The sequence below is a fragment of the Gracilinanus agilis genome, chromosome 5 (assembly GCF_016433145.1).
Source record: "Gracilinanus agilis isolate LMUSP501 chromosome 5, AgileGrace, whole genome shotgun sequence".
Classification (NCBI taxonomy): Eukaryota; Metazoa; Chordata; class Mammalia; order Didelphimorphia; family Didelphidae; genus Gracilinanus; species Gracilinanus agilis.
This window is the reverse complement of record NC_058134.1, coordinates 215,077,896-215,100,348: the sequence shown is the minus strand read 5'-3', so window position 1 is coordinate 215,100,348 and position 22,453 is coordinate 215,077,896. Positions and strand designations below refer to the sequence as shown.

Sequence of the window (22,453 nt, the reverse complement as noted above, 5' to 3'; positions counted from 1 at the left end):
TATTGCCTAGCCCTTACCACTCTTCTGCTTTGGAACCAATACACAGTATTGATTCTAAAATGGAAGGGAAGGGTTTGAAAACAAACAAAGAAAAAGAATTGAACTTGGGGTCAGGAAGCCCAGGGTTCAGATCTCACCTCTGATACCTATTGATGCTAGGCTGTCCATTCATCTCTCCATGCCCTAGTTTATAAGTCACAGAGCAGGGAATGGGCTGCATCAGGAGTGGGAGTTTCTTCTCTGGGTGTTCCCCAAACCAGAGAAATTACAGGACTGTTAGAAAAAGTGTGCCTTGTGCTGTCTAGACACTGAGGAGCAAGAGAACAGCTCCTGCCCTAGGGGAAGGGGAGTACAATCTTCTGGGGAAGGGAAAGTACAGTCTGTAAATATAAAACACAAAGTGATCCCAAGTCATTTTAGGGTGGAGAGGAGGTGCTATCAGCTCTGGGGGAGGCATAGAAAGCAGGGAAGACTTCCTGCTAGAAGATGACATTTGAGCTGAACCATGAGTGGGAAACAGAGTGATGTGAGAAAGGACTGTGTTCCAGATGTGGGGGACTGCCTGGGCAAAGACCGGGTGCAGGAAGATGGAGGGAGAAGACGGTGTGCTGTGTGGGGAATGCCTAGCCAGTCAGTTTGGGAATAAAGTGTATCTCAAACCCAGATGGACAGGTTGGTAGAAGACACGTGGTGCGGCCAATATTTTAGCCCAGAAGCGATAGGGAATTCTCGGAGATTCTTGAACAGGCGTGATCCGATCAGATCTATGTTTTAGGACCATTTCTGGGCCAGCTGCATGGAGGATGGATTGGAGAAGGAAGGGAAACTTTCTCACAACTAGAGTTGTCCTAGTGAGCTCCCCATCATGGGAGTAAGAGATGTTAGAAGAAGTGAGGAGGGGATATTTGTTTTAATGATCTCTGCGATTCCTTCAACCTCTGAGATTCTGTGCTTTTTCATTCAGCGAGTACAGAAGTCAGGGTGCCTGCCCTCAAGGAGCTTTGTGGCTAGTTAAGACTAATGATTATTGCTTCTTATATTTTTATTAAGGTGTTTTCTTTATTATTATAATATTAAGAGTAATGTCAGCACAAACTCCTATCAAAAGAAACAGAAAGTTGTGGTGAATGGGCGTCCTAGAGAGATACAGAGAAAAGCTTTGGGGGAAGGAAAGACTCCCGTGTTGGCTGCTAGAGGAGAGAGCCTTCATGCTGGACCTTGAACGTGGCGAAGCTTTCAACAGGCAGAGCTAAGGAAGGGGTTGGAGGTGGCAAATCTGCATAAGGAAACTGCAGGAGCAAAGGCAAGGAGGTGAGAGATAACTGAGTTTGTTTAAGGAATGGGGAAGAGTCCAGTTTGGTTAGATCAAAAGTTCTTTTTTGTGCTATGGACCTCCTTGGCAGTCTGATTTGACAGTCATGGATTCCTTCTCAGAATATTTTTGAGGCATAAAATAAAATGATGTTCAGTCATGTCCAACACTTTAGGACCCCATTTGGGGTTTTCTTGGCAAAGATTCTGAAATGGTTTGCCACTTCCTTCTCAAACTAATCACACAGATTGAGGAAACTGAGGTAAACCAGGTTGAGTGACTTGCCCAGGGTCACCTGGCTAGTAAGTGTCTCAGGCTAGGTTTAAACTCTAGTCTTCCTGACTGCCAGACCAGCACTCGATCCACCTTGCTAGAATTGCAAAAGAAACCAAATATATTGAATTACTATTTTAAAAGCATTAACACAACAACAAGAAGTTCACAGGCCCCGAGAGCCAGAGAGAGCCTGAGCTGTTTTTGAAGAAATGGTGGGAGATAAGTCTGGAAAGGAAAATGGTAACAGATCAGTGAGATGGTGGCAGCAGCTCAGTGGTAACTTGCAGAGAGAGGGAGTCAAGAAGACCTAAGTTCACAATCTGTCCTCAGACATTTACCAGCTGTGTGACCCTGGGCAAGTCATGTAACCCTGTTTACCTCAATTTCCTCATCTGTAAAATGGGGATGATAATAATAGTGCCTACTTCTCAGTGTTGCTTTGGTGATCAAGTGAGATAACATGGAAAGTCCTGTGCAAACTTTAAAGTGCTGTAGAAATTTGAGTTGTTGTTACTGTTATTGTCCTTATCCTGTAGGTTTGGGAACAAGTTTGTTTTGAGCTGAGAGTCATTCTAGATTTGTGGTAAGAAAGGATGTCCTGAAGGACAGCTAGTGCTGCCACCCGACCCCTCCCTCCCCTTTGCAGAGGGTGGGGAAGCAAGGAAGCTCCAATTCTCTACTTTGGAGAAGCTGGGGATGAGAATGTGGGAAAGGGGCTGACTGGATGCTTTGCCCTCCTTCCCCTGCTGGCATTGCTACATAGCTCCTCTGCCCTCTGCCTGAGATCCAGAACCAGGAGGAGACTGACAAGGAGTAGGGCATGCAGCCCCCAGCATCCCTCTCTCCCAGGATCATCCATGTTTTAGATTTCTTGCAGCTTCCTTTGGGTCCCGATCAGGGCAGGGTCACTCTTCTTTCCCTCTGAAGGCTCCCACTCCCTCCACCAATCTGTGTAGTTTTAAACACATTTAACTGAGCTTTGTCCCTGTCTATCACAATAATCCAACAGACAGACAGACAGACAGATCCTGGGCTGTGCAACTGCCCTTCCCCCCAGTTCCAGGAATGAGGAAAGTAGAGAGAACTGATGAGAAAGTTGCCCCTGGCCCAAGAGACAGGACTGTGAAGCCAAAGGAATGAGGCATCCTGGGGAAAGAGCATCTGACTTTGGGGTCTGGATTCGAATGTGAGGTCTGACTCTTAGTAACTGTGTAACCTTGGGCAGGTTGCTTCTGCTCTCTGTGCCTCAGTCTTATCATCTGTGAAACCAAAAGTGGGGATAGAGTAGATGATCTATAAGGCTCCTTTGAGCTCTAAATATCTGGGACTGAAGGGACTCTGGGGGATGAGAATAAGAATTGGGAATTGGCAGTCAAGGCTGGAGTATGGGGCAGGGAGGCCGGAGAGGTCCAGGAGAGTGAGAGAAAGCAGAAAGAGAAAGAAAAATGGAGGAGGAGGCAGGAAAGATTTTATGGACTATTTGGGGCAGATGTTTTCTGCAGCCCTGAGTGGCCGCCATAACTGTCCTTTCCCACCTCTCCTCCCTCCCAGGGGAGGGGAAGTTGTTGAGTGTATGTGTGGGGGATGGACAAACAAAGTGACCCTAATTCTCTGCTTACGACTGCCAGGACAACTTCCAGCTTCTAGATGCTTTATAAATATTTACACCAGCTTTGTGTCAGCTCACCTTTATCCTAGCTCTCAGCCCTGCCTTTATCTTGGTCTCTCCCTCTCCACTCCAGGCAGGACTGAGGTCCATCCAGCCCACTTCCAGGATCCCCAGAAGGGGAGCTGCATTTGGCTAAGGGTCTTCAGGGGACCTACCTTCCCCTCACAACACATACCCCAGCTTCCCTGAAGTCAGACCTCAAGGGCACTTACTTTAAGGAACTTCTAGAATTAAAAAAAAAAAAAGATACCTATCTGAGAATTCCCCTGACCAGAATCAGGGTAATAGAGGAGTGAGTTCTCCATTCCTGGAAATCTCCAAACACATCCTGGAAGACCATTCTTCTAGGATGTTCCAGAGGGGATTCCTTTTCTGGTGAGGCTTGGATTTGACAGAAAAACAATGGAAAGAGGTCAGGCTTTGTTATGTCGTGTTTGGATGAACTGGGCAAAGTCCCTTCCCTCTCTGAGACTTAGTTTCCACCTTCGATTTTCAAGATCTCTTCCAGCCCCTGAACCCTCTGCCTGTTAAAGGCTTGGACCTGGAGCTTGTGAACCTAAAAAAAAAGAATTGACTGGGGGGATTTCACTAGATCTTGGCCCTCTGGATTTACTTTATGCATTTAAGCACAAGACTTTGAGAAGCAAGCGCTCATGGGCATCCCCAGACTGACTGCCCAAGGGGAAGTGGACCCAGAAAAGAGAAATAAACTCTGGATTAGAAGGTCCCTTCCAAGTGTCTACTTCTGCTTTTTGGCCTTGACCTTGAAAGTGAGGGAGTATCCAGATGGTTTTTTAAAAAATGTCATCATAATGGCTTAGGAGGCAGCTGTTGGAGGAGCAGATAAAAAAGGCAACAACTGGGTTCCTACCCCAGGGAGAACCTTCTGCAAGTGTCACCTCTGCCACATCCTCCCTGAGAGGTTAAGGGAGGTGCCCAGATCAGAATCCCTCAGTGCCCCAACTGAGGGACCTGGTAAAGGGAGTGTCCTGGACTGGAAATTCCCCACACCCAATGAAGAGAATTTTTGTTGTTGTTTAGTCATTTTCAATCATGTCTGACTCTTCATGACCCCATTTGAGGTTTTCTTGGCAAAGATACTGGAGGGGTCTGTGGTTTCCTTATCCAGTTCTACAGATGAGGAAACTGAGACAAATAATAAAGAAATGACTTGCGCAGGGTCACACAGCTATTAAGTGTCTGAGGCTGGATTTGAATCAGAAAGATGAGTCTTCCTGACTCCAGACCCAGCACTCTGTCCATAGCACCACCCAGCTGCCCCTTAATTAAGAGAATAGCTCTGATTTATACAGCCCTTGAAGTTTGCGGAGCAACCCTATAAACTATCTCACAAGAAATGGGATGGGGGATTAGTACCTCCATTTCACAGAAGAAGAAATTAAAGTTCAGAGAAATGATTTGCCAGCATCAGTCGGCAAGCATCTGACATGGGATTTGAACCCATGCTTCCACGCCCAGTACGCTCTCCACCACACTCTATAGATATGCTGCACTGGGGCCCCTCCCATCTTCTCCAGTCTCCTTTTTGATTTTCCTCTCTGGTTTTTACTGTCTCCCCTCCTTTCCTTTCTCTCTCTTTCCATCTTTTCTCTTTCACTCTTCTGCTATTCTTCCTTCCATCTGTGGGTTCCAGCCTGGTTCCCCCTGAGAACTGGTGACACAGTGTAAGAGGCCCAACCTGACTTGGCTAATTACTTGACCAGAGTCATAAAAAAAGAGGATTAACTGGGGCCTCCAGGGTCTTCCCTGACGCCTAATTCCAGTGCTCCCCTTTTCCCTGGCAGCAGAAGTAATGAACTGGTTACAAATCTCTAATTAGCTAATTACGGTCTGGACTCCATGGATTGTCTAAAAGACTTGGAATTCCCTGGGCACCAAGGGAAGGGGGGCAAGAAGGAGAATTTTAGAGAGGGGAGTGGGAGGGAATCCTTTGGGGATGAGGGAAGAGTCAGAAGAGGTCTTCCAGAATTTCATTATCTTCTTCCCGAATTTCCATATCCCCAGAGAAGAAGAGAAAGTATAATTAATTGAGGGAAAAGAGTGGAACCTTTCCTTTGAGGGAGGGGTTTGCCCAGGAGGGGAAGCCAAGACTGGGGATTAAGAGGAAATCTGTATGGGCCAGTGGCTCTGGTTCTTTGGGAATTCTCATGAAGAGAGTTTTCTGCTCGGTTTCCATTGAATGTCTTCCCCCTCCCCAACCTCAGCCCAGTGAAGGTTTCCCTGTTGGGGAGGGATGGAGGGATGAGGGGAGGAGGAGCAGAGAGTCTAAACTCAGATCTGGGCCAGCTTCCTGGCTCATTCTGGGGCCTGGAGAGAAGCTACGCCCCCTTCCCCAGGAGGAGGCTGACCTAGTTTCAGGGGCAGAAGTTGGTGGTGGGCATTAATTATTGATCCATAAGCACTCGGTAGTTGGAGCCAAGGATCCAGATCCCAAATAATTAACCTCGTTAATAATGATGCCGTCACTGCCCCCCAAACAAACAGTGTTCTGGCCAAGGACACCAGCCTCCTCCCTCATTTCTCTCTGACTCCCATTTCTCATCCCCCTCCCACTATTTGTTACCCCAATACCATCTTGAGCACCATTGAGAAGAGCTCATCCTGTGGTCGAGCTAGGGTCGGTACAAACAGTAGATTCTGCCCTCTGAGAACATTTTGGCTAAAGCTCAGCTTGTATCTAGGCTCCTGGGTGGTATGGTGGATAGAATGTTGGATCTGGAATCAGGAAGATCTGAGTTCAAATTCATCGTTAGGCACTTAGTAGCTGTCTGACCCTGGGCAAGTCACTTTACTCTTTACAAAGAGAAGACTGGACTCAATGGTCTCTGAGTCCTATCCAGCTTTATAATTGTGGGTAAATCATTCTTTGCCCCTCTGGGTCCCTGTTTCTCAACAGGTGGAGGGTTAGACTAGACTTAGTTCCTTCCAGCTTTGTGATTTCAGGTGATAAGGGAGTAGCTGGTGGCTCATTCCCACCTTGCTTGGATAATGGGTTCTGGTGTAAAAATGGAGCACGCTGCCAAGTCTGCCCTTCTGGGCTACCCGTCTTTGGCCTGGGTGCTGGAAGAGAGAGAGCTTGGGTTGAAATGCTGCGTGATTTCAGAGTGTTTTCTGTCATCCTCACTGGGATTTTCAGGAGGAGGATGGGGGAAGGGGAGACAGAAGACCCACTGAAATGAATCTCCCTCCATCTGGCCGGAAGCGGGGAGCCGTAAGAGGAGCAACCTCACTGGAGATGACACGAGCTCTCATTCCTTATTCCTGTGCCTTGGGCTTTGTTTCCATCTGATGCTACCCTCTCCCCTCCCTCCTTTCCTCTTTCCTTATTTCTTTGTCCCCTCTCTTCCTCCCCCTTCTTTCCCTCCCTCCTGCCCTGCATCCCCCTCCTTCCTTTCCTCTGCAGGTATGCGCATCCTTGTGAACTTGCTGCTGGACACCCTGCCCATGTTGGGCAACGTGCTACTCTTGTGTTTCTTTGTCTTCTTCATCTTTGGCATCATCGGTGTGCAGCTGTGGGCTGGCCTCCTTCGCAACCGCTGCTTCCTGGAGGAGAACTTCACCATGTGAGTGAATGAGAAGCACTTAGATGGCAACTTCCATGTTCCAGGCCTTGGAACATCTCATTTGGCAATTGGAGAAGCTGGAAGGCCAAGTCTTCCACCCAGGCAGTGGCTTCCCCTCAGGGATCCAGAAGCCAAAGGGGCCACACCAGGATGGTTGTAAACCAGAACCAGCAAACCAATAAGCGCATATTTACACCTACTCTGTGGAGAGCGCTTTGGCTTGGCTAAGGGAGACACCAAGTTTAGAAAAGATGGAGCTGGGAATATAGTAAGAGGAACAACATCCAAACATAAACAGCCACAATTCAAGCCAAAGTCAACATTTATTAAGCACTGACAGTGAGCAAAGTACTATGCTGGGCCTTTCAAGATAGACATTGATAAATAATGGAAAGATACTTACATATAAGTCCATATGCATGTACACACACAAACACAACCTCCAGAAACAAATAGACACACAGTCAACTATAGGTGTTCCTAATGAGCTGCTTCTCCTGAGGCCCCTCTCCTCATGAGAAGGAAGGAAGGAAGGAAGGAAGGAAGGAAGGAAGGAGGGAGGAAAGGAGGGAGGGAGGGAGGGAGGAAAGGAGGGAAGGAGGGAGGGAGGGAGGGAAGAAAGGAGGGAGGGAGGAAAGGAGGGAGGGATGAAGGGAGGGAGGGAGGGAGGAAAGGAGGGAGGGAGGAAAGGAGGGAGGGAGGGAGGAAAGGAGGGAGGGAGGGAGGGAGGGAGGAAAGGAGGGAGGGAAGAAACATTTAAGTCCCTACTATGCATCAGGTGCTGTGCTGAGCACTATAACAAATATTATCTCATTGAATCCTCAAGTATCAGTGTGAGATTGTGGTGATGATAAGTGGCCCAGGTGGTCACACTAGCCACTATTATCTGCTTCTCCATATTAAACTCCAATCTCTCTCCAGCCACTGTCTCCTCTGCCCTCCCTTTTCACTACATACTCTGAGCAGTGGAAAGTTAAATGGATCAAGAGTCAGGATACCTGAATTTGAATCTTGGTTCTACCACCATTACTTATGTGACCTTGGACAAGTTCCTTGACCTCACAGGGTCTCATCTGCAGTTCATTTTGGCTCCAAATCTCTGACCTCAGCTCTCTTTTTCTCCAGTTCTTTCCATCCAGGCTAGCTTTCTCCTGAAGACATGACAGCTCTTGGCCCCCTCTTCAAGGATGACTGCTCCCTTCTTCCACATTTCCTGACAGCTAGGGCTAGGAGGAGGAGTTGGCAGACTTCTCAGTCCTTGCTGCTGCTTTCAGATTCTCCCTGGGCCACCATCTCCCAGAATCCACCTATCTTTTTTTTCAAGGTCACTTCATTCTGTCCAGATCCTTGAAGCTGTGGCCCACCAGCTCATTTTATCCTAACTGTGACACTCTTCAAACATCTTGGACGCTCAGTTCCTTAACCAGCTCAGTTCCCAGGATTTCCATCTCCCATTGACCTTTAATCATGAACAAAAGTGGTCCCAAACCTTGGATGCTTCCTCTTCCATCTAAATAAATGTGCCCCAGGAGCCAGAATTTCTAGTTTATTCCTCTGGCTGCTATCTCCGCGGAGCTCATCTCATACTTGACCCACAAATTTCACTTACAACAAACCTGGCCAGCCAGCTTCTACCATAGGACCACCATTGATGGAAAACTCACCACGTCCCAAGACAGATAGTTTTGTTCAATAGCTCAGAAATGTCTTCTTATACAGGAATGTAATCCATCTCTGCAACTTTGTTCCTTGTTCTGTCTTCTGGGGCCAAGCAGAAAAAGGCTAATCTCTCTTCCACCCAGCAGCCCTCAAACACATGAATCAGGGCTCTGTAAAGTCTTCTTTAGACAAAAACGCTGTTATTCCTTCAAACTATTCTCATGGGGGAGGCAGAGGGAGAGAGGGAACAAGTATTTATATGCACCTGCTATGTGCACTGTGCTAAGTACTTTATAAATATTATATGATTTGCTTTCCACAACAACCCTGGGAGTAGGTGCTATCATGATTCCCATTTTACAGCCGAGGAAACTGAGGCAGATTTGTCCAGGGACACACAGCTAGTAAGTGCCCAGGATGAGATTTGAATCTTCTAGAGTCCAGGTCCAGTGAGTGCTCTATCCACCGTTGCACCTTCTAGTGGCCAGGCTTCTCACCATCCTCGTTGCTCTCTGGTTTCCCAAAACCAGTCCTCCATATGAGGTCTGGCTAGGGTAGGGGAGAGCAGAAAATCACCCACCATGATCTGGACATGATGGTTCTGTCAAGGTGACCTCAATCCACATTAGCAGTTTGGGCGGTCACATTTCACGGCTGATGCCTATTGAGTTTGCAGTCGGCGCGCACTCTGAGGTCTTCTTTATATGAACTGGCGCCTTGTCACATCTCTTCTCTCTTGTACTGGCAGCATCGTTGGGTTTTTTCATAACCCAAGGAGAAGCCTTTACAATCATCCGCATTGTGTTTTATATTAATAGATCTGGCCATTGTTCTGGGCTGTCAAGATCTTTTTAGATCCGGATTCTGTCACCGAGTGTTTATATGTCCCTGACAGCTTCATGTCACCTCAGAATCGGATGAGCCTGCCAGCTCTGCCTCCATCCTCCTTGGCATGTGCGTCGTCTCGTCGGCGTCCTCTCTAAAAGGAAACAGAGCCGAACGCCACTTCCAGATGTTTTCTGGAGCCACGTCAGAAGGCTCTGGGGCAGCAGAGAAGTGTGTGTGTATGAGAGGGTAGCAATTAAACTAGCCCAGCCAGAGAGGAAAAACCAAAGGGTCCATGGACAGGGCCCTTGTGGATGAGTTCATCAGTGGTGCATCACTAGAAACAGCGACTGCTCTGCCCGCCATGATTGTGGAATCCCATTGGTAGCTTAGAGTCAAGGCAATGCAGCTTCGTACAATCCTCGAATCGGAAGAGATCTAAAAGGCCACCTAGCCCAGTGCTCCCCATCTGACAATGTATGGAGTATGTGGTCCCTGTAGTTCACCACCTTTCTACCAAGAGGAAGGAAATGTGTTTTTATCATCATTCCTCTGGAATCAAGCTCGTTCATTGCTTTTTCCATCCAAATTCTCCTGCCATTAGGGTTACCTTTGGTTCATGTCACTGTGGTCACTCTGTAAATCATCTTCTTGGGCCTTTAGCAGCTCATACGGATCTCCCCAGACGTCTCAGAAATCTTCATGGTCCTCATTTCTTGGGGCATGATCACCTTCCTTCATATTCATAGATCACAATTTGAACACTCACTTTGGGCTCCCATTTTCTTTAGAGGATCCCGCTCCCACAAAGTGTATTCTCCTTTATGTTTTGGTGTACGTGAGTCCGTCCTTTCTGACTTTGACCTCCTTGGAGGACATGTTTAGTCAAGAGATCATTGGGTGAGCAGCTGGGTAGCTCAGTGGATGGAGAGCCAGGCCGAGAGACGGGAGGTCCTAGGTTCAAATCCGGCCTCAGACACTTCCCAGCTGTGTGACCCTGGGCAAGTCACTTGACCCCCATTGCCCACCTTTACCACTCTTCTTTCTGCCTTGGAGCCAATACACAGAAGTTAAGGGTTTTTTTTTTAAAAAAAGAGATCTTTGGGTCAAAAGGATAATAATGTCCTTCACTTTTCTCATATAATTGTTGGCATAGAATGTGAGGCATAGCCTGACCACGCTAAAGGGCGATGGAGTCCCTCATTTTATAGGATCACAGTGAGCTAGAGATGGAAGGGAGCTCACAGGCCATGTGATTGAGTCCCTTCATTTTTACAGATGAAGAAACAGAGACAGAGAGAAATGAAGTGACTTGCCCAAGATCACACAGAGGCAAAATTGGAACCCAGGTTTTCTGAGTCCAGAGTCAATGCTCTTCATTCTGGACACTAATTATCTATTAGTGGAGTCCCAGGATTACCTGGCTCCTGTGAGAAATCTGGTCAAATGACTATAGCCCCCTTTGTGTGTCTCTTTGTTCCCTGCAATCCCTGCTAACAGCAGCTCCTGTTCATCCTGGGAAAGGCCAGAACAGAGCAATCTTGACAAGTGTCTTTCCCCAGGCACCAAGCAGCAGAGATTCTGGGATCCCAAGAGCCGGCGAAAAGGGAGTGAGAGGGAGGACCAGGGAAGGTTGGCTGGCAGAGGGATGGGAAGAGAAGGCCCCCAGGAATCTCTAGAGGGAACTGTCAGGGTTGGGAGAGCAAGAGGCAGTAGAGACAGAGACAGACAGAGACAGAGAGAGACAGAGATAAACAGGGACAGAGAGAGATGGGGGGAGGCAGGGAGAGGAGAGGAGAGAGAGACAGAGAGAGAGGGAGAGCGCTCTGACTCTAAGGTTCGCACACCCTTATGAACTTGGGGGGGAGGTGTACAGATTTGTTGCAGAGGCTTGGAAATGTTCAATGACAGACCTGTGGGGATCAGTCAGATGGGGGCAGGGGCAGCATTCAAACCCAGATCTTCTTCACTTCAAGCCTGAGCCTTTTTTGGAGTTTAATGGGATTGCTTTCTCTAAACAGCTAATTAGCTCTAGGCTCTGAGTGAGTAGATTGTTTTGTTTCTTTTTAAGCAGAGGAGGGAGAGGACTTTGGGATGCACATAGTGGGGGCAGGTCTGGCTGGGGGTCCAATGTGGGGGGCTTTGGATACGCAGAGGGCCCTGGGCTGCACAGAGTGGGCAGCGGCCCAGAAAGGGAGGTAATTTGGAGGAGAGCAGCCTCTTGGGAAGCACAGAAGGGGAGCTCACAGCTCAGGGGCTCCTTCACAGGCCCGCAGCTCACCTGTCTCTGTCTACCTGCAGCTATCCCTGTTTCCACTGTGCACGTATAGCTTGTTGGTTGATGTCTTCACCCTCACCTCCCAGAAACCATAAGCTTGCCCAGGCAGAGAGTGTCTTCCTCTTCCCCAGGACCCCACCTCCCAAGGGTCCAGGTGCAGGTGGGCCCCACTTAAAGCCTACAAAGCAGGTGGGGTCTTCACTGTGCAGAAAGAAGACTGCCTGAAAGCATGAGCTTCCATAGGCCATTTAGCACTCTTCTGTTACAGAACCAATACACAGTATTGATTCTAAGATGGAAGGCGAGGGTTTTTAAACAAAATAATAACACCCATTTCTCAAGGTTGTTGTGATGATCAAGTGAGGTTAATATTTGTAAAGCTCTTAGCACAGTGCCTGTCACATGTACTAAACAAATGTTAATTGATTGATAGATTGGATTAGATCCTTATAACATCCCCAGGAGGGAGGGTCTATTGTCACCCCCATTTTACAGATGAGGAAACTGAAGCGAAATGAGTTCTAGTGACTTTCCCAGAGCTGAACAGTTAATAAATATCAAAGTTAAATGGACTCACCTTCCAGACTCCAAGTTCTACACTCTCTCCACTGGGCTACCTGATTCATATGCAATGATACATGTACACACACACACACACACACACACACACACACACACACGAGAACGTATTATTGTGTGAAAGACAATATAGTGCAGTGGGTAGAGCTAGCTAGCTTGATCCTAATGACCTGATCCTGACATTTCTGCTCCTTAGCTTGCATTTATTATATCATAATTTCTACTACTAATATACTTAATATATACATTATAAGACTTTCAATGTATTTACCTATAAAATTGGGATTAATAATAGCATCTGGGGGCAGCTTGTTAGCACAGTGGATAGAGCCAGGCCTGGATATGGGAGGTCCTGGGTTCAAGTCTGGCCTCATATAGCTTCCTAGCTATGTAATCCTGGGCAAGTCACTTACCCCCCATTGTACAATCACACAGTATTGATTCCAAGATGGAAGGTAAGGGATTTATATACATATATATATAGTATCCAAAAGATAGTGTTAGTGGCATACTGGGGAGAAAGTTGGCCTCAGAGTCGTGAAGATCTGAGTTCAAGTTTTACCTCTTACACCTACTATCTGTAATTTGGCTAAATTGCTTCATTTAAGATGAGGACTAAGCTTTTTGTTTATACTGGATCTCCTTGACAGTCTTGTGAAGGCTGGGAACTCCTCAGAATCATGTTTTTAAATGCACAAAATACATAGGATTATAAAGAAAAACAATTATACTGAAATAGTTATTTATTTAAAACCAAACATGCTCACTGACCCCTGTTACACTTGGGGACTCTACCTAGCAGAGGAGGGTCTGATTGGCTTTGATGGGAAAAAGTGTCCACACTGGGAATTCCCCACATTGCTCTGATACATTGTTCTGATAACATGTCCAACCCCCCAAAAAGTAAACACACATAATAGATGAAGATAATTTTGTTATAAGTTTTATATGATTACTACACTAAATTCCATTTACCTTGACTCAGCTTGACTAATTCCTTCTTAAAATAAAATGGTCCTAGGGTAGCTCAGTGGATTGAGAGTCAGGCTTAGAGACAGGAGGTCCTAGGTTCAAATCTGGCCTCAGGCACTTCCCAGCTGTGTGACCCTGGGCAAGTCACTTGACCCCCATTGCCTACCCTTACCACTCTTCCACCTAGGAGCCAACTCACAGAAGTTAAGGGTTTAAAAAAATAAAATAGAATGGTCCTGAGCACACAATTAAATAAAAAAAAAGATGAGAGGGCACTTTACATGAGGGGAGGCAGCCCCCATCCTGTGGCTCCTCACATATTCTGGTATCACACCTCTTTCTTCAACACTTATGGAATGTTGTAAATCAACATCACCTGTGTTTGTGTCTAATCCCTCCCATCCTTCCAGACTAGGAGTCCCAAGAGAACAGAGGCACCAAAACTTGATATCTCCTTAGCACCAATCAGAGTAGGCACTTGTTTCATGAATGAATGAATTAGTGAAGGAGTGAAGGAATGGATGAATGAATTAGCAAGCAAATGAACAAGTAAAGGAATGAATAGGCAAATGAAAGAACAAAGGAATGGATGAGCAAATGAATAAATGAATGAATGAATGGTTGAGTCTCTCCCAGCATCCTGGCTTTATAAGAATTTTCCTGATTCCCTGGGTGGGGCTGGGTGAGCCTATTGGTGGGCAGAGCATTCTGGTTCAATCCTCCCCTTCTGTGTTTCCAGTTAAGCATCAGGCTTGGAGCTGACTCCACTTTTCCTCCCTCTTCCTTTGTCAGACAAGGAGATGTTAACCTGCCTCCCTACTACCAGCCAGAAGAGGATGATGAGATGCCCTTCATCTGTTCACTGTCAGGGGACAATGGCATCATGGGCTGCCATGAGATCCCACCCCTCAAGGAGCAAGGCCACGAGTGCTGCCTGAGCAAAGACGACTTTGCCTACTACAGTGCGGCTCACCAGGACTTCAACGTCAGTGGGATGTGTGTCAATTGGAATCGGTACTATAACGTGTGCCGCACAGGCAATGCCAACCCCCACAAGGGCGCCATCAACTTTGACAACATTGGCTATGCTTGGATTGTCATATTCCAGGTGAGGGCCCAACCCTTAGTGGTGGGGATGGTGCAGAAGCAGGACAGCTTGTAAGAAGGACCCAATGTTTAGTGGGCTACACAAAGGAGCAAATCAATGGCTTGCCCCTAGCAGGGTTGGCTCTCTGCAGGACTGGGAAGTGGGCAAAAATGGATGGAGAGCATGGGTGCATCCCTTCCTCCCATTAGGGTGTCCCTTCATAGTGCCAGCCTGGTAGAGGGCAAGAGAACCTAGGCTTAGAGCTAGTCAGAGTCCAGCTCTGCCACTTACCACCTATGTGACTTCAGGTGGGTCCTTAGTTTCCCCATGTGTAAAAAAGAGAATTGAACAAGATGGTATAAAGTCTCTACCAAGCTTAGATCTGTGATCTTATGACCCTTCCTCTGGTGTCCTCTCAAAGTCTGAGTGATCCATAATATATTGCTTGGCCACATAGGGCCAACGTCTGTGATGTCTCCTTTGGACCATCCAAATATCACCTCCAGGGGAGGCAGGGTGAGAACATGATGACCATGTTCCAATATATGGACCCCAGAGCCACCTCTGTTACTTTCTAGATGGAGAACCGTGGGAAAATCAGTTGACCTCTCTGAGTCTCAGTTTCCTTATCTTTAAAATGGTAATAATACTTAGATTGCCCACCTTATTAGGGTTGATGGGAGAGAAGAGCTTTATAAAATGTTAAAGCCAAGAGAAATATGAACCATTAGCTAACATTCCAGGCTCTAAGGCCTCTTCTAGCTCTGACATTTTCTGTTCTAAGGTTTATCCCAGGGCTGACATCCCCTGTAGCCCTCCCAACTCTGACCTTTCTGGCCTCAGTGACCTTAGTTCTAATCTAATTCTCTTGGGTCCTTGAGGTACCTATTAAAGAAAAGACATTGCCCTGACCACAAGGTTCTTACAGTCTGAGGACAACTCAAATGAAGTAGCCATCTAAGAAATAAGTTTGAGCTGCTTGCCCCAGGAAGCTCGCCAGAGCAGCAGAATAACAATCAATAACCTGGAAGCAGCCGTGCCCATTGGCTACTTGTCAGTTGTCAATAGACTTTTCAGGGAGGGGGCAACTAGATTTTCCATAGGGAAGGGTTAGAGCACCCATCCTATCAGTGGACCATGCCCAGGCTGACCTGCTCACTCTTTGGGATGGAGCCTGTGGCAAAGCAGATCTATCCCAGTCTCTGGGCACAAGGCACCAACAACTCCCTCCCTTTGTTTCTTTCTCCCTCTTTCTTCTCTTCCTCCCTCCACAGGTGATCACCCTGGAAGGCTGGGTTGAAATTATGTACTACGTCATGGATGCCCATTCCTTCTACAACTTCATCTACTTCATTCTGCTCATTATAGTAAGTGTCTTATGGGGGGATCTGGGATCATGGGCTTCAGGGCCCCAAGGCCAGACCCAGGGTGAGGGGCTCCCAACCCAGAGTCCTTTGGGGGGGGGTTCCAGATCCTGGAAACATTGGGTCTTGCCAGTTGGTCATCCTTCCAAAATGGAGAGGCTGACTTTGAGAGGAAGAGAGAAACCAAGAAAGAGGAAGGTCCAACGCATTATTTTAAAACTCAGCCAACCAGACAGTGATTGAAGGACTTGTTTTGGGCAGTGGCTACCATTTTTCATCCTGGGCTGAGTTTGCCGTGAATCATTTCTCCTGCTCCCGTTCTCCATTGGCCTGTGCTCCAGATGGGCAGAGCTCAACCCTGCTCCCTAAGGCTCTTCTCCCCCTCTCCCCATCCCTCCTTGCCTTTACTCAGGGGGGCCTCTCTGAGAGTCTCAGCTTCTCTGTCTCTCTTCATCAGGGAGAGTGCCAGGGGGCATGGGTGAACACAAGACAAGGATTTGGGATGAGGAAAGGATCTGAAGAAATTCAAGTCCATTTGCTTTCTTAAGCAGATCAGGAAGAAGCCTTGCTCTCAGGGAGCTTATGCTCTCTTGGAGGGCTGAGGGTTTGGATGATGAAATAAAAGGCCTGGATAACCACTGGGTTGTTGGGAAGATCGAATGGGAAGGTAGACGTCAATCACTCAGCAAGCTTCAAAGTGCTATAGGAATACAAACTTTTATTATTATTAAAGACATAATGGTGGAATAGATAGAGCCATCCTGGCTGTGTGGCCACGAGCAAGTCAATTCACTTTCCAATACACGACTAATTTCTAAGAATCTAAGTTGAAAGTTAACTAGGTGCTGCTGTGTATAGAGTGCTGGTCTTGGAATCAGAAGACCTGAATTCAAATTCAGCTTCAGACTTTTACTAGCTGAATCATCCTGGGCAAGTCACAAACCTCTATTTGTCCCAGTTTCCTCATCTATAAGATGAGCCGGAGAAGGACATGGCAAACCACTCCAGTATCTTTGCCAAGAAAAGCCCAAATGGGATCACAAGGAGTTGGACACAACTGAGATGACTGAATGACAAGAAAGTCAGAGAAGGTGCTCATTGACATTGGTATAGGGACTTTCCTCACCTGGGAGTTCCCCAAACCAGTGAAATGCCAGGCCTGACACCTATCATACACATTGTAAGTGGGAGAGTCAGGATCTGAACCAAATGGAACCAAATGCCAGCTCTGGGGCAATAATCCCATGGCCTTCAATACCTCTTAGTACCTGGTCCGTAACTTTAGAGCTGGCAGGAATCTTGGGGTCTTCCTATTCCAACCCCCTCACTTGACAGATGGAAGAAGGCTGGATTTGGAGTCTGAGGTCTGGAGTTCAAATCCGAGGTCTTCCACTTTCTGTGTGACTTTGAACAAAATGCTCCCTTCCCTCTGGAACTCAATTTCTTCCCCTCTAAGATGCAGAGCATGGACCCAATGGCTTCTAAATCTGTAATTATGTGATTCTTTGAAGTTGGAATGAAATAACCTGTCCAAGGCCAAGCAAGAGAATTATCCAGATATCTTACCACTACAATCTATTGTTATTTCTACTGTATAATCTTCTCATTTACAGATAGGGAAGATGAGGTCCATTGCGGGGACTTGCCCATGGTCACAGAGTGAGGCCTCTGGCTGAGCTGGGATCTAATTCCCTATTTTCCAATGCCTGGCCCAGGGCTTTCTGCTAGGAGGTGTTCCACCTTCTGGGAGCTGGGACATGGGAGCTCAGAGCAGCATGGTGATTCCTGAGGGCCCCTTTGACACCCCTTAGAGTGTGCCCACAGGCTACCCCCTTTTCACTCTGTGTCCCTGGGAATTGGCTGATCCCTTGTTGACAAGCCTTCCTGGAGGCCTGGGGACTCTACAGGCTGGAAAATGTCAAGGTGATTCCTACCCTAGGACAGCTAGTCCTCTCACTGCAGCCCACAGAGCCAGCTCTGAGACTGTTCCTTCCTGATGGCTGGCAGGACACAGACTGCTGTCCAGGGCTGTCCTCCTTTGGTAGCCCTCAGGACAAAGCTGTCACTTACTGCTTCCCCTTCCCATCCCCCCCCCAACAAAGAAGCCAGAGGGGCCTGGCTCTGGGTGAATTTAGCCAGAGATATGTACAAAGCCCTGCAGCTGGGTCTAAAAGGGATTCACAGAGGAATTAGACAAGCCAGCCCATGTCTAAAGCTATAGGCTCTGCCATTTGGTTTGTTTAAGGCAGTGGTTCCCAAACCTTTTTGGCCTACCTTTCCAGAAAAAATATTACTTAGTGCCCCTGGAAATTAATTTTTAAAAATTTTAATAGCAATTAATAGGAAAGATAAATGCACCTGTGGCCATCACCGCTCCCCTGGATTGCTGCAGCACCCACCAGGGGGCGGTGGCGCCCACTTTGGGAATCACTGGTTTAAGAGAAGGCCACCAGCTTAGCTAGAGGAACCCTAGGGAACAGGAGACAGGGGCCACAAGACCAGGGATTGTAGGTAGCCCAAGGATCCCCTCTCATTGGATCTGCCAATAGGAGCAGCCCCCTAAAACCCCATGCTGGGAACTGCCCCCCCCACCGCCCCTCCATTCAGGCTAAGCAGTCTACCCACCTCAATGTGGCTAGAATTAACTTGTCCAAAGCTGTCCTAGTAGGGCCAGGGAAGGGACAGAACCTTTCAGGCCATGGTGGTGGGGTGGAGAAATGGGACTTCACATCCATCTAGGGTTCAAGGCAAAAGATGATGAATTCAGGTTTTGCCAGGCTCAGTTTGAGATATCTACAGGGCATGGCTGACTGGAGATCAGGGAGAAATGCAGGCTGGAGCTGGAGAATCAATATCCGAAGCCATGAAATTTAGCAAGCAGTGTAGAGAAAGACGAGAAGGCACCTCATGAACCTCCCCATCCCTCATCTCCCATGCTGGCAATGGAGGCAGGTGATGCATGTTGGAGACGGCAAAGGAGACAGAGAAAGGGAGGAGGAGAAACAGGAGGCCAGAGGCACAGAAACCAAGGGAGGAGAGAGTGTCCAAGAAGAAGGAGTTAGATGAACGGTATTCAAAGCTGCAGAGAGGTCCTGAAGGATGAAGGCCAAGAAGAGTCCATGCAATGGAGGACTTAAGAGAATTCTGGTAGCCTTGGGATGAGCAGAGGGCTGGGGCTGGAAGCCAGACTTCAGGGGATACATGAGGGAGTGTTGGGTGAGGAATTGGAAGCAAGGAGAGTGAATAACGCTTTCTAGGAGCTTAGCAATGAAAGGGAGGAGGGCCATAGGCTGACAGCTTGAGGAGACAGGAGGGCCAAATGATGCCTTTCTTTTAGGGATCAAGTAGACCAGAGTATGATCATAAGCAGTGGGGGAAGAGTTTGTAGCTATAAAGCCTGGAGAAGGGCAGATGAATGCCCGAGACCTCAGACAGAAGGATTGGCCTTGGCAAGGAGAAGGTCCATAGCTTTCTAGAGACAGGAGCAAAGGAGAGAAACTAGGTGGTTTTGAGATATGGAGGGTCAGAGAAGAGAGATGCCAGGCCAGGCCAGCGGCTTGCAAAATCATAGATTTAGACCTGGAAGGGACTTTAGAGGCTGTCTAGTGTAACTGCCTCATTTAACAGATGAGGAAACTGAGGCCTGCAGATTTAAAGTGACTCAGCTAGTATGTGGCATGATTCCTGGGTTGTCTAAGTCTAAGAGGGAGGGATTCAGGGAAAAACTTGTGGATTCCCAGAGACTGGACTGAATTCACACAGGACTTTTTAGCTCAATAGAGGCAATAATATGCTGAAAGAGCTGTTAAAATGAAACATTTTATTATTTTTATTATTATTTCATCATCTGTAAGATGAAGGGCCGGGACCAGCTACTCTGAATGGCTTCTGTCAGCTCTGAGCATCTCTTGATTATCTCATTCTGTGAGAAGGCAGAGAGAAGAGGCTCAGCCCAGCAATGGGGGGTTGAGGGGGACAGGAGCAATGCACTCCATGGTTGTCAAGGGCTGGGCTATAGCATCAGGGAGAGTTTCCCAGAATCCTCCAGGACAGTGGGACCCCCTCCAGAAAACCAATTTCCACCCTTTCTGGAGAGGGAGAAAGGGGAAGCATCAGAGTGAGTTTAGAGGGTGGGAGGAGAAGGGAGGGAAGAAGCTGGATTGATTGAAAGGGGTGGAGGGCAGCAAGCAATGGATTTAAAGTCTGCTTTGAAGGGGATGAAAAACAGCTTTCTGTCCAGCTCCTAAGCAGGCCTGGGTGGTTTTCAAAGGCTTATGCAAATGACAGCAAGCAGGGGCTTCCTCCTTTGAAATACAGAGTTTGCTGGGATTGACTCCCTGATCTTCAGGCACCTGGGCCCAGGGGGAGGAGGGGGCCCCCCGGGAGAAATCAGTTAAGGATGTTGGAGCTAAGTGGGCCCCAAAAGTCATTCCTAAAGGGAGATAAGGCAGAGAAGCCGGTGTGTGTTGGGGAGGTGAAGGATGAGGGTGGGGTAGATGAGGGGAAATTTCAAACTGGTTAAAATCAGCTGCTGGGAAGTTGCTAGCTTTATGCCCCTGAACAGTATGGCCAAGAACGCTCTAGGTTTAGAATTTGAGGTCTTGGTTTCAAATATTAACTTTGGACCTTTCTATCTGTATGATCTTAGACAAATGACTCTCTGGTTCTTTTCCCCCCCTTAAAACAACAATAATAACAAAAAACCTTACCTTCTGTCTTAGAATCAATGATGAATATCCATTCCAAGGCAGAAGAAGGGTAAGGGCTAGGCAACTGGGGTTAAGTGACTTGCTCAGAGTCACACAGTTAGGAAGTTTTTGAGGCCAGATTTGGACCCAGGACTTCTCTCTCCAGACCTGGTTCTCTATCCACTGAGCCACCTAGCTGCCCATAGCTCTTGGGGTCAAGAAGATCTAGGTTCAAATACTTCCTCAGGACATTCACTAGCTGTGCAATCATGTGCAGGTCTCGACCTATCTGGGTCCCAGGTCCCTCATTTATAAAATAAGGGGTGTATTGCCTCTACTCCAAAGCCCCATCCCTTTCCAATGAGGCTCCTACGCTAATATTTCTTAATGCTTCCCATACTCTGTTCCAGTAAAAATCTCTTGCTAAGACTATCTAAACTCAGCCCTTCTAATTTCCCACCTTCATGGACTACATAGACAAAACTAAGACTCCCTTTCTTTCCTTCTCCTCAAGTTGGCAGAGCTCTTTCCTCCACAAATGATCTTTATTCACTTCTCTGCTCACATGTATCCTCTTTAAAGAGTGGAAGCTCCTGGAGGATGGGTATTAGTTCAAGGGATTCTATTTTTCTTCCTGTCTCCAGCACTTTGCATGGTGGAGCTTGTAGGTGAATTTTTAATTCTCTTAAAATTGATAATGTCTTGGACACGTCAGATCAGAGGGCTTTTAATACTAGTGGAGGAATTTGGGGGCCTAAAGCAGTGGTTCCCAAACTTTTTTGACCTACTACCCCCTTTACAGAAAAAATATTACTTAGCCCCCTAGAAATTAATTTTTAAAAAATTTTAATAGCAATTAATAGGAAAGATAAATGCACCTGTGGCCATCACTGCCTTCTGGATTGCTGCAGCACCCACCAGGGGGCGGTAGCGCCCACTTTGGGAATCACTGGCCTAAAGGATATTTCTTTCTTGGTATTGAGAGATCCAATGGGAATTTCTTTCTGCCTCAGCCAAGGCTTTCCTCCTCCTAACATTTGTTTCTCTCTCAAGAAGTCATCCATCCAGGCCCAAGGGGAAGTTTTCCTAGTCTCTGTCAGGTTTTTCTCTCCCTCTCTTTTTCCCCATTGAAAGCCATGGGGAAGTTTCCTTCCATCAGAGATTTTTCTCTTGCTCCTTCCTAGAGATTTTGTCTGAAGGCCTGAAAGATGATGGAGAGTGCCAAGGAGAGGAAGAGGGAGAGGAAGATGGAGAGGGAGAGAGATAGAGACAGAGAGAAAGTCAGAGAAGAGTAAAGACCCTCCTTTTTTCTCATCCTCTTGGGGAGGGTCAGACAGAGTCCCTTAGACTAGTGTCTCTTCATACAACCCTGCCTACCTGAGATTGATGAGGGAGAACAGGGACAATAGGTTGGACTGATAATGCCAAGGTTGCATCTGCTGGGCTCTGAGCTGTCACCCAAGAGCCACTCTGAATGAATCCTCCCCTCCCCAGTCCCAACCCTGGAAGACAAGGGCTCCTCATCTTCAGCCCCTCCCTGAAAGAGTGTTTCTTTCAGGACCCAACCTGAGCAATCTTCTATCTCTGTCTGTGTCTCTCTGCCTCTGTGTCTACTTGATTTTCTTTCTCTGTCTTCATGATCTTTCTCCAAAACCATGTGCCATTGTCTATTTCTTGCTGTCTCTGTATCTATCTCTTTTTCATCTTTGTGTGGATGTCTGGCTGTCTCCATCTCTCTTGACTGTATTCTCCTTGGTCTCTGCCTCTATTTTTATGTCTGATTTTGTATGTGTGACTTCTGTATATCCCTCACTCTCTGTCTTCATATTTTGGCATTTCCCCCTTCATCTTTGTGCATATATGTTTGGTTGTCTCTCCTGATTTTTCTCTTTCTGCCTCTGCCTCTTTCCATGTCTGCCTCCCTGCATTTGTTATCTCCTGCCTTTGTATATATATGCCTGTCTATCTATTTATCTATCTTTTATACTATCTCCTTTGGTGCCTCTGTGTGCCTGTCTTTGTCACTATGTCTCATATCATTGTGTATATGCATCTCTCTCTCTCTCTCCATCCCTCCTTCCCTCCTTCCCTCTCTCCCTTCCTTCCTTCCTTCCTTCCTTCCTTCCTTCCTTCCTTCCTTCCTTCCTTCCTTCCTTCCTT

At 47.2% G+C, this 22,453-nt stretch overlaps 1 protein-coding gene across 1 annotated transcript in view; it reads left to right on the top strand.

The window, feature by feature from the left end:
- The window catches only part of CACNA1I (calcium voltage-gated channel subunit alpha1 I), a 170,538-nt gene that overhangs the window by 65,366 nt on the left and 82,719 nt on the right, over nucleotides 1-22,453 (top strand). The window contains exons 5-8 of the mRNA XM_044679111.1: nucleotides 6,682-6,841; nucleotides 13,947-14,262; nucleotides 15,516-15,608; nucleotides 17,417-17,528. Of these exons, the coding sequence (XP_044535046.1) occupies nucleotides 6,682-6,841; nucleotides 13,947-14,262; nucleotides 15,516-15,608; nucleotides 17,417-17,528 (681 nt within the window). The remainder of the gene's footprint in view (nucleotides 1-6,681; nucleotides 6,842-13,946; nucleotides 14,263-15,515; nucleotides 15,609-17,416; nucleotides 17,529-22,453) is intronic.